The 16,111-nt window shown below is 38.3% G+C and overlaps 1 protein-coding gene across 2 annotated transcripts in view; it reads right to left on the bottom strand.

Annotated features, from left to right (window-relative positions):
- SYNE2 (spectrin repeat containing nuclear envelope protein 2) overlaps positions 1-16,111 on the bottom strand; it is a 191,426-nt gene that overhangs the window by 92,597 nt on the left and 82,718 nt on the right. For both annotated transcript variants that reach the window (XM_056346104.1, XM_056346105.1), the window contains exons 49-58: positions 13,749-15,855; positions 11,934-12,256; positions 10,801-10,945; positions 9,855-10,070; positions 9,204-9,469; positions 8,324-8,480; positions 5,469-5,624; positions 2,467-2,607; positions 1,937-2,119; positions 1,250-1,387 (exon numbers count right to left, since the gene is read on the bottom strand). In XM_056346104.1, the coding sequence (XP_056202079.1) occupies positions 1,250-1,387; positions 1,937-2,119; positions 2,467-2,607; positions 5,469-5,624; positions 8,324-8,480; positions 9,204-9,469; positions 9,855-10,070; positions 10,801-10,945; positions 11,934-12,256; positions 13,749-15,855 (3,832 nt within the window). The remainder of the gene's footprint in view (positions 1-1,249; positions 1,388-1,936; positions 2,120-2,466; positions 2,608-5,468; positions 5,625-8,323; positions 8,481-9,203; positions 9,470-9,854; positions 10,071-10,800; positions 10,946-11,933; positions 12,257-13,748; positions 15,856-16,111) is intronic.

The raw sequence follows: 16,111 nt of genomic DNA, 5'->3' as shown, positions 1-16,111 counted from the left end.
TGCTGCTATATTTTTAAGGCAATCAATTAGATAAAATAAGCCTACATGAGCATCACAAAAGGCATGAAGAGAAAGACTTCAAACTCAGAGAGAGGTTCCACACCAAAAAAAAGGAAAGCATCAGATCCTGGGGAAGATTTCTCTCCAGCTCCTGTGCCACAGTCGGGCTAATCCCAAGTAGATGAACAAGACATGTCAGCCAGAGACATGAAAAGGTTTTCTGCACACCAGCCTGCAGACAGCAGATGTAACAAAGTGCTCCAGAAAATACCTGGCCAGTTGCGTGTGATGGGAAGATTCTTCCCATCTCCTGCAGCTAACTGGATGAGCTTTTGGATTAATTACAGTGAAACATCTTCACGAAGAACAGTAAGGGCTGCAAGAAACGCATGTGATTCACTTGTCTCTGTAGTGTATGAAGGAAAGGACCAAATGCATGTCTCAACTCTAATGCAAGCCTTGGGTGCATTTCCAGATCCACTAGTTTCCCAGCCCACAACACATAAAACAATCCAAATCATAAATGGAGAAGACTATAAGATTTTTCATGAAAATGGTCACAGATTTTGGAAATCACAACCTCCCCATTGTAGCTATTTGCTCTGTAACATACCAGTCCAGAACAGTCAGCTACTTCTTGTGAGGAATTCTTACTAGTTTTAATACAAAAATCTATGTTCAGGGCACCAACTTCTTGGCCTAAGCCAAGGAGTGGATGTATAGAAAACTTGAATTTCAAATATGAAATTGCCAGAAATCCTCTTGACACTTGCCTGGCCCTAATCTTCCCTGTAATATTACAAACATTTGATTCTTGAAATCACCAATCACTATTACTTTCCAGATACAATAAGAAATGCCTTCCAAACCACAACTCACTTCAAAGTTTCCATCTTTACACACAGACATCAAATCTTTATCCTTTTTGGATCACACACACAAAATACAGAAAGAACTGTATATATCCAGGCAGTAAAAACTGATTATAGCCACACAGAAGGGTAACAGAAGACAATCACATATTTTTGGAAGATAGATGTTCTACAGTTCAGCACTTCTACAAGTCAGATATGTTCAACGCCAAAAAGTACCCATCTATCTTTCATGAGTGTCAACTATAACTATTTTTCACTTAAAGGATTTACTGAAAATGGTAAATTATTTATGTCAGTAAGACTTAAGAATGCATTGTTGCATCTGTACAGAGCAATCAGTTCTAACAAGACCATACATCTGCATTAACACTTACCTGAAGGTTATCAGTATGTTTGCGTAAGCTTTTTCCAGAGTTAATTTGAGCATCTGCCTTTAGCAAGCAGTCGGTGTTTTCTATCCAAACTTTCACATTCTTCAAGAGTTCATCATATTCTTCCATCTTGTTGGCAGCCTAGGAAATGACAGGATTTCACAAAAAAGCACATACGCATTTCTATCCCTTGTATAGGATAAATGCATCTATGGACAAGATTAAAAGAAAATAGCATGTATTTTCATCAAGGTCAGTTAAATTAGTATGGTGAAATAAAGATCATAATTTTTTTGAAACAGTTTCATGATTTCAGGCAATCTCCCATAACCAAAGGTAATTTTGGTGCTTACATGCTTACATTTCATGGGGGCATTGTTGCAATTTATATAGCAACGTTACTTTAATAGATAGCACATTAGCAGAGAACCATCCCATCACCTGCCCAGGGGCATGAATTCCCCCCACTAACCCCTGTCAACCACGGTGCAGAGCTGGTTCTTTGGGGTAGCAGCTGGGGGTGATGTTTGCCACTCCAGACGCTCTTAGCTACAATAAGCCAATGAACCTACAGCAGGCTTTTGACTGTTGACTCATTTGACAGCCTTTGATGATGTTTATTGCAAGGCCTTTGTTTTGTTTTTTTATAAAATATGATTTCTTTTTCTAAACTTGTACATTTGCATCTACCTTGTTTAAAATGGCAGTTCTGCGCTCGGCAAGTTGCGAGACCTGTTGGTACTGCTGAAGGGGGGTCACTAAGATATCCATCAACTCCTGTGCGTGGCAGGAATTCTGCTCTACTATATCGTGCACTTCTTCATCCAGTTCATTGAGTTTGTAATGCCAAAGGTCCAGCATATCCCAGATTTGCTGCATGTGGAGGTGGAGAGAGGGGAAATTAAATACAAGGTCTGGCTCAAAGATAACAGAGGAATTACTTGCTTTTCATGTGGAGCACATGGAATTGCAAAGATTTCAGAACTGATACGATGGGAACAGAATGCACTGCATCTAGCAGTGTGATTCACAGTTGAAAAAAACCCAGGTCTTTTCCTGTGAGAAAGAACGGGTAAACATTCACCAGCTAAATGCTTGCTTGTACTTCTCCCTTTACAGACATAAAATGAACGGAGGGCCACTTTACACTCCCGCTAAACCAGGCCCTGTAGAAACAACCAAAAATCTTTTGGCACCCACAAGTTTTTTTGGCAAAATACCTTCTGAACTTCTTTGGCTTTTGCAATGTTTTCACTCTTCTGTTGTAACATCTTTTCAATAGCTTGAAGGCCATTGTTAATAGTTTCTGCTTTTCTTTTCAGCACATACTGAGGAGAGCTCTGCAAGATTTCAAAGCTAACCTGTCAGAGTAAAGAGAAAATGATAGGGAAGATTACAAAGATCTGCTTGTTTCTGTGCACCACATCACCAAAAATATTCAAATTCTTTTAATGTTTCTTTTGACAAGCCATTTTAACACACAGGAATAGAATTACACTTGCAGGTAGAAGCATTAATACGAGCAGGTTCAACATTTACCTGTTGTTCAATCATTTCCCCTCACTTAAAAATGACTGGTCATTTTTAAGTGCAATTCCTGAACAAAGGCAATCCCTGAAGAAACAATAAGACACTGCAACTCCCTGCCTGGGTGCCTGGCTTCAGCTGCTCCTGTTCACATCTGTAACAGAGGCTAATCATTCTGCACTGTGGAAAGGGTCACCTTTAGATTCATGCTGTAAGAAACCTAGAATGACACCTTCATGTCTCAGCTGACAGCTACAACTTCCACATAACAAACAAGGCAATGTAGAAATGCATCCGTGTATAGTGAATTTCTAAATATAAATTTAGAGATCTATTACTAAAATAAAAGGCTCTGAGCCCCGTAAAGCATGCGGAAGTTAATACTCTGCAGAACTCCACAGAAACGAAAACTTGGTACACTGGAGGGCCTGACGTTCTACGTGAAGAGAAAAACTCTTGAGCTGAAGTTGAGTAATTTAATGAGGACAAAACTGAACACAGGAAGGTACCAGGCTACTACAGACTAGATGAAGTGCAGGGAGTGAGAAAGTCCTTGGTCTTAGCCCAAAGTGACATCTTTTCTTCCTAAACCCTGCTAGCTGCTAGGGTCAGCCAAGCACCAGGAAATTGTTAAACCATGGTAAATCTTTTGTGTGCTGCAGGCTTAGGGTTTATGGGGCATATGTACATTGAACAGCTTTATGCTGCATTGACGCAAAAGATTTCTAGTTCAGTAGTTATTTTGGTTTGAAGCTCCTGATACTGAAAGACTTTTTCCTTTTTGTGGGAAGAGGAATTAAGATCATCATTAGTTAATAAATGATTTATCAACTTTTATTTCTCAATTTTATTACCATTATTTATAGATTCCAGCTGTTGTGTCAGACCAATATAATAATGCCCATAGTAAGGTACTGTATTGGTAAAACTGCACTGATAAAAACAAATACATAGCGAAAAACCCTACAGTGCTCCTCTCAAATACTTATGCTTATACAAGAAAGGTATGAAGTTGTCTGTACTTAGTGCCCAAGACTCCTTGGAGAAAGGGACTGACTGTAATCACTAAAAGACCTGACCATTACTACTATCTTGGAGTACATCAAACATGAAAAATCATTGATGTTTGTAGTGCTAGTTTCCAAAACAGAAGGGACTCACGTATCAGCGACGCAACACAGTTGGAAATGAGAAAGCAGCCCGAGCACTGACTTTGTATCTTTCCTCAGAAAAAATACTGCATCTGTCAATGCTCTGGTCATCAGTGGCAGGATTTGAATTTCAAGGCTGCTTACTGGGATAAATTTATTATGTTTTTCCAAATAAAATGGATGGTATCAAAATTACAACTTATTTTAATTTTTAGCTAGCAGATTGAGAAGAAAGCAGAATGCCATTAAAATATGGCAAGTTAATGCAATTTAGCACATGCTGGTATCTCCTAGTTTGTAACTAACTTGGCCTCCAGTTCCACTAGGATTTATTTTGTTTCGTAAATGCATTTTGAAAAAATTTATAGAAATATATATCAAATATATATATTTTTATATTGTTTCCCACTACCTAAAATGTGAAAAGCAAATGTTATCTAGTTTCCAGGACCAGCTCTTTCACTCCAACATGTAATGTGTGCATTGGGATAATCTTTTATCTCAGTAAATGAAACAGTAAACAACCAAAAAAAAAACCACCAACCCAAAGCATAAATACTGTTCTACTTCCCTTCTCCTTCTCTCTCCTACCCAGTTGTTGGTTCTGAAAAGAGTGGTTCCATTTCAAAACAGAAGCTACAATGTTATCCAAATTAAAACTAATAAGCTGTAATGAATATGTCTCTAAATATTTAATGAAACACGGATGAATCATCTGATAGACACTAGCAAGTAACTGGATTTTAGAATGGTTTCATTAAACTTTCATATTTTATCAAATTAACTGAGATTTAGTCTTTAAAATTAGCATTAAATATTATTATTTCTGAAATAAGAGAACGGAAAGATTTTTTTTCTTTTTAAAAGTAACACAAATGAATAAATAACAATGACAATAATTGTACCAGGCTAAAATTTGACCTCAAACTTACAATATTACTCCATTTTCCTTTAACTTTGCTTTCAGTAAACTGTTTATACCCCCTGTAGATAGAAAACATTTAAAAAACCCAATGCAATATTATTTAGTTGTTTAAATGCCCTGCCTGCTTTTAAAGGAATGCAACCATGTCTCAAGGTGTGCTATAAAGAACCATGCTGTGATACCCTACCGTGTGTGCAAATTAGTTTAAAAAATATCTGGTTTCAAAGTCCTCTTTTTACTCAGTTTTGAAAATAGCTTCTCAGTTAAGCTATACAACTTTCCAATCACCTTTGATTACTAGTGTAGTTTAAGAATCAGACTGGATAGAAGACAGCATCCTATATCACATGCAAGACTTTGTTGCTAGCAATTCTGCAATGCCCTCTTCTAACAGAAAAGGAAAATACTATATTCACACTGCTTACTTACTGTAAGGTTATTCTAAAAGGAGAACAATTAACACGAGGAATCTTTCCTCAGGTATACATGTTCCCCAAGAGGAAAACGCAAATGAAAATAATCAATGTTTCAAGTTGAGATTTAGTTACAACATTCATCAAGTATTACTGCACTTATTTATACATTACAAAAAGGTAAATATGAAAATTACAACAGTCACCTTGTCTTCTAGGTCTTGCAATACTTTCTTGCTGTCCTCCAGCTGTGTTTGGATTTCTGCAGGAACTGTTGTATACATTTCAGAATACTTGATCCGGAGTTTCTCCATGATATCCTTTAGAGTTTGATTTTCTTTACCAATCACGCTCTGAACCTCCTACAAAATTAAGAATAACTTCAGCAGTTTAACCCAGTTTTTACTGAGTGCATGTGTGTATATGTACATATGTACATATATATACATACATACTATGCTTTGTATTTCCTACCATGATTATGGTTTGGAAAAGTTGGTTTTGTGATATCAAACCTAATCTGACTACCTCTGCAAGCAGATTAACTTTGAGAAATACTCACTCATTTAATCAAATAATGCTTTTCAATCTGTAAGAATTAATTAAACTTAATACTACTCCATGTCAGGCAACTGACGCACTGATGTTTATTGACAGGTATAGCAATTTAATCATTTGAAGTGCTCCTAAGATTAACCCTGTTAACCCCTGTGCTCTCCCTTTGAATGACGTTTAATAGCCAATGCTCATTTCTTCATTATTATAAACAACACAAAGGCCACAAAAAGCAACAGGTTTCAAGCTGAAGTGTCTGCTTTCAGGCAATTACGCAGAGCAGCACAACAGGCTCCTTTCAAAACAGTAGTTTCCAGTTCTTCACGAAGAATGTAGCTTTTGTGAGATAAAAGAAACTTGAACAACTGACTACAGCCTGTGGCCTAGAAATAAAATCTGATCTAAGTTCTATTGCAGAAAGAATGAAGAAACTTATTTGTTTTGAAAGTTTTCTAGAATTTCAAGTTGGAGAGTTCTGTTTTTTTCCTTTATGGTCCTTTTTCCCAATGTTCAGCTGTTTGAGAAATTCAAACGTTAACTCAGGTTCTTGGGAAAAGTGATCCAAAGCTCCTACCAGGCAATGAAAGACATTAAAATTAACATCCTTTTCTTTTTCAAACAGGGGTAATGACAATCCATTAACTCCTAGTCTTTACATGGGAATCTTTTCCCTCACACAAATACAATGCACAGAAGAGATATGTAAGAGTCCGAGACTGATTTACTTCCTATCACCCCATGACAACTGGGTCTGCTATTAAAAAAACTCAAAGCCATGAAACAGCTGTGTGCCTCTACCACAGAGAAGACTGCTGTTGTCAAATGGTCCGGGTGAGACTGTGCCAACATTTACAGGAGATTAGAGATTCCCTGGCTTGAATTTGGAAGAATCGGTTACAATATTAATCTCAAAAACAAAGCATGCCTCCGCAAACTTGTTTCTGTATATAAATGCATGTTCACAGATTATTTAGCCAGAATGCAGACATCTGTCAAAACTGTCCCAGGTTTGGTTTTTTTTTTCCTAGGGGGCTAGATCTAGATGATATCACTTCCCATTTGCATACCCATCTATGCTGGTGAGTTACAACTTCACCACCCAACTAACGCAGACTTACTATCATCTATAAGTAAAATAGGCATTTCCATTCAAGAAATGCAATGGAGCCCTGCATAATGCTATAGATTTTATAGAAACTAGGTTTTCTTTGGAAGTAGGAATGAAATTGCCCTGCAGATTTTAGCAATACTTTTTCAATCCTTTTGGCTGAATCTTCTCAAAAGGAATAGGCCTGCTGCGATACACTGCTACGAAGAAATCATTTGCCAGGATTGCTGTTAACAATTTGCTTGTGCCTACTGTTGCCGTGATCAGGAACAAAGTCTAAGCTTACTTTTGGGTGACTTTCAGGTGCTCAGAGTAGCACAGTTAGGATGTGAGGGGAAAAAAGCAGGCATCAAACACCTGCAGTGGTAACATTTCCTCATGGATACAAAAAACCTCAGCAAAAGAGCAGACCCAACTCTAACTTCTAATTCTAAATAATTTTAAATGGAAAAATAGCCCTTTCGGACAAATGCTGGTTCATGGGTTTTCAGAACTTCCAAAAGATGTAGTTAACATTCCTCTCCCATGCTAACCCATAGGGAAATGCTCATATCTGCCACCACAGTCTTTGGCTTCTGTGCTTTTCCTAGCCCGTTGCCAGCTTTAAGCATACACCTTCTAAAGAAAATACATGGCAGAGACTCCTATTGGTTTTATACAAGACAGAGAAAAGAGAGTCCAAATTTGTGATAGGCCTTAGTAGGCTAGAATAAATAAATAAATAATGATGTTCTATAGTTAAAAGATAACTGAATATAACTAAAAATAAATTTCTGATCAAGATTTAAAAATTAAGGTAGTAATATAAACAGTAAGACTAAATTGAAACAGATATAATTAAAATAATAAATAAATAACCCCATATTCAGGAAGTATTAGGAATAATAGCATTTCATAAAGTCTGAAGAAGGGTAAAAAAATATACTGAAATCATAGAAATGTATGGACTGGGTTGCTGCAGAGTGCTGGTTGCTGCTGCTGGAGACTGGTCTTGATCACAACTGGATTTCTAAAAAAGCATTTACCAGGTTAACCCCCTGATGTGGGACATCAAATCCAGAGCATCTGAAGCTGCTCTGGCTAGGCATGCAAAGGGGGAAGGGGTGCAGGATGTACACTAAGTAGTCCTTCCTAAAAGGCATGCAACTGACTGTGAATCTCTCTGCAGTCTGGACAGACAGATCTGTTCCTGCTAACCAGACCACGTAGAGGGAGAGGATTGTAAACCAGAGATATGGCAAGGCCAGTCATACTCCACTGAGCCAGATTCATTCTCTTCAAGTCAATGTGCATAGCATATACTAATTGCCACTAATTCTATCTGGAACAAGTTCAAGTCACAGGATAAAAGAGATCATATTCAAAGTGTCCCCACGCAATAACAGAGCCGTTACCAACCTCCAGTTGTCCTGCCTTTCCAGCAGCATCTTGTGATAATCCAGATGCAGCATGCCGTAATGCATTTGTCACAGCACTTATTTCCTCAGTGATCTTGCTCCTCTCTTGAATCTCAGCTTGTACGGAATCCTTATGGTCTTGAGTCTTTTCATATAACCTATGAAAGATTTCCAGCAAGAATACATTACGTGTTAGGCTCTACCCAAGTAGGCATATATTATTTTCTGTAACTAAATCTCAGAGTCCTTTATTTCCTCCGTTTCCTCAAAAATGAGTCTGCAGATATTGCTAAATGAAGTATGCTTGGTAGACCAAATCAGACAGCATGTGTGTTTTAACAGCAAACAGAGCTCAGGTTCTCAAGAGTCTGAAGATGCTGGCAAAACAGAAGATATTCACAAAGATTTCCATGTCAAAAAGCAGGCGTGGAGAAGGGCAAGTACAATCACAGATTTGCAAAAAATATTTGAAGCAAATTTTAAACAGTGGCACTCATTTAGTAAGGCAAAAGTTGCACTGTTGCAAAAAACACAAGGTTCGATTTTCCTAAGAGTGGAAGATCCACATATCTCATTCAAGTTCACAAGAGCCTGAAACCTCCAAAACTGGCTGTCATCCCTTCCGATTACTACTACATTTGAACACAAATTGCAGACTAACATGGTATGGCCAGGCTCAGGTCTTCTCCCTAACTAGTATCTCCCAATGTCCATGCTGGAGACAGCAGATGGGTTAGATGGAGCACTGGTCTCACCCAGTAGGACATTCACTATCTTGTTAAGTGCATTACAGTTTTCATTTATTCTTTAATACCCAATAAAACACTGTGCTTATAAGTAGTCCTATGTCATATCTTCAACAGAAATTTCACACCACTTACTTTTTACATCGATCCTGCATTGCCTTTATCTCGCATAAGGCAGGAAGGGCAGCTTCTGCCTCAGTATTTTCAGATGTATTCAGGATGTTTCTTATTCGGTGAAGAAGTAAGAGTAAGAGGAGCTGTTGCTGGTTGATGTTTTCCTCAAATGAGTTCACAAAATCTAGTAATTCTACCAGTTCCTCTCTGGTAGCCTTTTCTTTCTCTTTTAGACTTTCTGGCTGTTCTTCCTGGAGCTTATCGAGAATTATTGCTTCACGTTCCAGCTAAGTAAACAGTAAGTCAAAGCATGAGGTAAAGTGATTTTTTTATTCCACCATCTTAAGTTACATTATTCATTTACTCATATGCGTGACTAAGTCCTGGGAATTACATAGCCAGAGAGCTTGAACCTCTGAAGTGTGCTAAAACATTCGAGTTTACTCTAACAAAGCACACAACCACAAACAGAGTTGTTCTGGGTTCAGAGAATTTGTACTGTAAATATCCCCATCATTTTTTACTCCGGGTTCAAGAAAGGCTAGGGACAACTGCCTGATCAGCGAGCGGGAAATGATGTTCTACACTGATGTCAGCTGTTTACGTGCCATTTTACTGAGGGCCTCATCCCTACCACATTCCCCCAAACCTACAGTTTGTTGAGCAAGTCACCTCTTCATTGATGAATTTCCATTCCTGCTTTAGTTCTTCACAGTTAATTTCCAGCCCTTTTGCAGCCTCAAGCAAACTCAGCCAATTTTCCCACAGCACTGTTACAATCCTGCCCAGTGCCCTGTCATTTCTGCAGCGTAATTTCATCAGGTCTCCAGAGACCTGCCTCAGCTTCACAAGATCATCTTCAGCCAAGTCAATGTTGGAGACTAAAATCTGACAGGAAAAATAAACAAGTAAATAAATAAAACAATACAGTTAGAAGTGCTAATGAAGCATTCAGTAATATGATTAGGATCCTCTAATAAAATGGCAACAACTCCACTGAGCTGGTTAAAAATGGTTGTAATGAGAGAATTCTGTTGGCTAAGACTGCAGAGAAATATGGGGTAAATAAAACAAACAAACCAAACAGAACAGTGTACCCAGGTGATTAGGTTGTCCTTGCTGCTTTCTAGTTATTTGGAAGGGAAGATAAATGAGCAGGAGCTACAGATATATAAAATGACAAGCCTGTAATATGATGAGTACTAAAAGAGAAGGCAGCAAAGCAGCTGATTATAGCAGAGGTCTGGTGGGGAGGCAGCAAGAGAGTCTTGGGGGGGGGGAAACTGGAAATCCTCTGGTTTTCACTTCTGAGAGAAAACAGCAGCAATATTAGAAATCTGAACAGTCCTGGTCCTGCAAAGAAGCAATGAGGGATCTAAACAAAAATGCAACATTATCTTAAGCACAGACAATGTTTGATTTCTACAGTGTTATGACGTACTCTTTTTATGTGACCTATTATAATCTGGTCTTTTTATAGGTATATATTCTGTGGTTTTATATATACATAAATGCAGGATAAAGGAATTTAACTTCTTTCTACTGTGACACCATACTGTGTGCACAGCTACATCACAGTTTTGTGTAAGTTTTTCAAGTTCTTCAGAGCCTCTCTTACCTTGCTTTCTTCTAAGTGCTCCAAAGCTTCTTTGTAAGACGTTGGTATTTGAGACAAAGACTGTCTAAGCATCTTTTCCAGTTTGTTAAGATTATCACACACCTTATCTTTGGTTTTTGTGTAGCTTTTGTATTTTTCAAAATACCTGTAGGAAACAATTAAGAGACTGATTAAAATCTGTTGTGGTTGCTCCTCTCTCTAACCATAATGCCCACTAGAATAAAAAAAAAAATATTAAAAAGAATCTTCTGAACTAGCAGTCCTTACTATTTGTTATATACTTCAGGTTCGATATCCAAGATACTTTAGAGATGCAGGTACAAATGCCCCAGAGATAAAGAAATATAGGTATGCATATCCATATATCACCCTAGGAGCTGCTCAAAAGAATTGTATGTCTTGATCTAGGTCTCCATCCTCCTCAGACGTTCCCAAAAATTAGTTCCAGTTTGTAACACACATTCTACTTTTCCCTACGATGTGTGCTCTGCACAATTCCAACATCTTATTTCTATATCTTATCATTTCTTTTCTATTACCAAAGCCTTTAAGGTTGTCCAATTCTTTGATTATAAAACCAGATTTTAAGGTTACGCTCAACAGAATCAGAAGCACTGGATCATGAGCAAACAATTTAAAAATCCTTTAATCTATCTCCAAAACTGTTTGTGTACATGTATCTGAAGGCCCTTCAGATCTCCTCTGCACCTGTATTTGAAGGAAGGAAACTATGGCCTGTGTCTTGTTTGGTCTTTACTTTCTCAAGCCATCAGAATAGCTTATGGAAGAGACACATTAAGGCGCCTCCAAAAACCATTCTAACCCACAGCAGCACTGAACTAGAGACTGTGAAAATGTGCTTTACTCTGATTCTGGCACCCTATGACCCTCAGTCAAGCCCCATACACACTTCGTGCAATATACTAAAAACTATTGCATTGTGAATTAGTAGCAATATGCTTATTGCCTGGTAATTTTCCTTCCATTACTATCACGTCTAGAAACAACAGAAATGCTTACAGTTCTTTCTGCTGAATTACCTGGTTCTATGACAGCAGAAACAATACTGCATTTATTATCAGCCAAATTCTTCATAATAAGTAACACAACCCAGGAAGATCTCTTAAACTTACCTCTGTTCATCAGCTTCCTTTCTTTGAGCCTTCTCCCTTAATGCCAAACTCTTACTGACTAGTTCTGTTAAAGTATTTTCCAGGCATATTTTATCTTCTGGTTTCACTACGTTCTTCAGCTTGGAGTACACGTTTTCTATGTCAGCCTTTGCAGAGTTGAACTCTTCTTCATTCCATTGTGGAGTCTGACAGATCTCCTCTGAGCTACCAAGCTCTGCTGTGGCAGACTGGAGTCCAGCTTCATAGTCCTCAAGGAACGTGGCAGCCCTCTGAACAGCCTTGGTATAAAGCTCACCAGCTTTACATGCCTCCTCCAGAGCACTCTGACAGTGTTAAAAAGACAAAGGAACAATTAAGAAAGACCACTGTGCTCCTCTGGACCACCCGATGGTCTTTTCAGAATTTCACACCTGTTTTTGAGACCAGTGCTCCCAGAACTGGCCTAAGGAAGTGAGGGAGGACATGGCAAATGTACTTTGCTACCTAGGCAGTCACAGAGCAGTGCTGTAACCTATGGACTGATTGCTCTCAACCGCAGGAACAGGGGTTATGTAGGAACTGCCAATACTGGAAAAAGCCAGAGAGAAGGATGGCAGAAGACAAAAGCCATAAGACCCCTTACGGACATGGCATCCCATATGTCCTGTTCCGACAAGGAAAGCCCACACGTTGATGCTTTATTCTGCTCCAGGTGGTATACCCACTCTGACTTACCGAACTACTTCTCACTAAACCCTCTTCTTGAATGATGTGTAACTTTGCCAGCTCTTGGATTCCCACAGGGCAGCGGAACTTTGGCATTGTGCTTCCCACACAACACCCAAGCAGTGAAGATGAAGCACAGCAAGCCAGGAAATCTAGCAGCAGGACCGTAAGTCCATCAGTGAAGCAGAGTCCCTCCCCCTGTTATTAGCTACTACCTCATATTTCCTCATTTGTATCCACTGATCCTTTGGGCCATCATGGCACAGGTTGTCTTGACCTGGATGCAGTTCCAGAACCAATCTGCTATGAAGATTACCACTCTTCTGGTTTCCAGTGTAAATTTATTCACTAATTCTTTCTCTGTGTATTAACACTGCCCTTTAGCTTAAGTAGTCCTTTTCCATTCATTAAGTCTACCTCCAGCCTAATTACATTTCTCAACTAGATTTCCCGCTTGCCCTTAGCTTAAGAGGTTGAGCAAATTCAGTTTTATCAGCTACCCTCAACAGTCTTCATCCCTCTAATAGCATCTGTTCCAGTTTGAGTGGACCCTTCCTGACAAACGCATCAAGAATCAGGTGGATCCTCCAGCAATGCTTTATATACTTGTGTTAAAGCCTTGGATCCTGGTTGTCTTTCCTTTGCTTATCCTTCCTGAGCCTGACCACATTGGTGCTTTACTCTCCTTGATCATTCCCAATGAGTAAGCTTTTTCACTATAGTAGGAACAAGGAACTTCTGTATTTTTCATCACTGTCAATACCAAAAATGTTACATAAAACCAGTTCCAAGAATAATTCCAGGACAATTTGCACCCAGTCTTTTTTCAACTCAACATTTTCCTTCCTCCCCTTTACCTTTCTTTTCTTATGCTAAACCCCAGTGCTCAATTATAATCAAACTGAATACAACTAATTTCGTTGTATCCTTGGTTTCTTATCATGATTCCCATCATATCCGTCAATGCAGAGATGATCACCGGCCAATTCAGTTATTAGAATAAAAGAAGCATATAAGTCATTAAAATATAAACACTACAGTCACAGACAGCTGATCTAATTATTGGGAAAAGACATATGGCTATACCTTATTTTTAATAAATATACTTACAACACGGGCAGCAATGTCTATCTTCAGTTGTGTTTCATGATCTTGCAGTTTCTCTAGTTTTGTTTCTATACCAGCCGCAAGAGATTTTTCTTTTGGATTTTTTCTCTCTTTTTCCATTATACAATTAATAGCGGAGAACTTTGCTTGCATCATTTTCTGAATTGCTTCCCATCGTAACTTTTCATACTGCATTATTTTTATGTCTATCAGAAGTGGCTGCTGGAGCTCTAATTGAATATGCTTTATGATGTGAAATATATATTCTACTTCATTCTGGATATCTTCCTTATTTACACAGTGGAGACCAGAGATGAGGTTTTGAAGAAACTGATTCAGTTCCTCAGCATCCTTCTCCAGGCTCTTTATTTCTTTCCTCTTAGATTCTTTGAATCGTGTATCAAGGACATCATTTTTGTTTATTTTACTTGCTACCTCCTGGGTTAAGTACAAGATTTGTTGAACTGCCTGAAACAGAATCTGTGCAGACATAAGATTCTCAGCAGGAGAAGAGCAAGAGCCGTCATTTAGGATGTAAGCTTCTTTTCTTACAGTAGATGTTATAGCCTGGATTTCATTTAGCAACACTTGAATCTTATTGCATTCCCTAACGACATTATCAAAGCGTATTATCTTGCCCTTAATTTTATTTTTTATTTTAAAAAATTTCGTTTGCAATTCATCTAGCTGTAGTGAGTCCCATTTTAGACCTACGCATTCAAATATTTCTTTGTACTTCATTATTTGTGACAAATTGAACTGGAAATCTAATACTTTTTTTTGAAGTGCTTTGCATTTATCCTTTAATTCCTGCTCGGAGCCCAGTAGTTCATCTTCTTCCAAGTTCATTTCACCATACTGCAGGACAAGATCTTGTTGCAATGAAGTTATTCCTTCAGCAAACTCTTTGTAGACAGCTATTTTTTTTTCTACTTCATGAAGTTTACTCTGAATTTGCCTCTGTGTCTTCTTTGCTCTATTCTTCAGACTTCTTAATTGATCAATCAAAAATAGTTGTTCAGACAGGCTCAGTTCCTCAGCTGTGATCTGACTCTCTTTATAGTGGGATGAGATAAGCCCTTCTATTTCCTGTACGTCCTTTAAAATCTCCTTTAAAATGGCTTGTCGATCAATTAATTCTGACCACGTGCTGGTTTGGTTCATATCAGGCCTGGCAAGCATCTCAGCATTTCGAAGCTGACAATGAACTTTTTCTATTTCTGCAATAAGTCTTTGCCTCTCCTCCAGCTGGAACTCTAAGTGCTGTAATCTTTGAGCTGATTTTAAAACCAGAGCCTTGTATGAATCCTGCAATGTTTGTAAAAGAAACTTCATATCAGATACCTCCTCAGGCTTCAAGCTGGGCATGATGTGTTGGAGCCCATAATCCAGCGATACAATCACAGGCTCTCTGTTTAGAACTTCTGTGCTCATAAGCTGACAACTTCTGATCTGTGATTTAACATCACTGGGGAAAAGTGCTGCTTTCTGATCAAGAAAGGACAGTGAATCTCTGACCCATGAAATATTTTCTTTGATCTTCTTCATCATTTCATGTTTCATGAGAGCAGGACCAGTGATCTGAACATCCTCTCGAGGAGTTTGTTGTGCTGATAATGCTTCCAATTTGCTCTGCAGGTCATGTATAGAGCTCTCCAAAGCTACCTTCTCTTGATCACTCCAAATTCTTTTCATCTGCAGTTCAATCCTCCTTGTTAATAGAGAAAGACCATGTTTAATGTCCTGTAGCTCTGTCATCCAAAGTACAGGATATTTGGCTTTTCCTGCAGCAGAGGAATGTAACTCCACTTGTAAACACTGCTCTTGTATCAGTCTCTGAATATCCTGTGCTTTATTCATAAGCAGGTTAAATTCATCAATTTCTGCCACAACTTGATCATGTTTCTTTTGCACTGTTTGCTCCATGTGTTGCCACCATAGCTCCAGTTGCCTCATTTGGCTTTCAGTTAACACTTTATCCATGCCTGTTAAATGCTGAGATAAACTTTCTTGCTGAGTTTTCAACTGGTTTAAGACATCTCTTTCTTTTCGTAAGGACTCTATGCATGCCTTAATTTTCTCCAGAAGAACTGTATTGTTCATAGGACTTCTGTCAAAAATATGAATAGCATTTAAAAATAAACCCTAAGAAGTTCCTAAAACATGGACTAGACACATTTAAAAAAAAAAAGAATTTGACTGTTTCAAAAGTGATTCACTCACTTTATTCATTTAATTACATGTGTCTCTCAATGTTCTCTCACAAATTTCCTAATCACCGTTGTAGTATCATTGTTTCTTGCTTATCTGTACAGCATTAGTTATTTCTAGTTATCTCTGCAGGAGAGGCACATTCTAATGCATTT

The sequence above is a fragment of the Falco biarmicus genome, chromosome 7 (assembly GCF_023638135.1).
Source record: "Falco biarmicus isolate bFalBia1 chromosome 7, bFalBia1.pri, whole genome shotgun sequence".
NCBI lineage: Eukaryota > Metazoa > Chordata > Aves > Falconiformes > Falconidae > Falco > Falco biarmicus.
The sequence above is the reverse complement of the archived record's forward strand: the minus strand, read 5'-3'. Positions and strand labels throughout refer to the sequence as shown.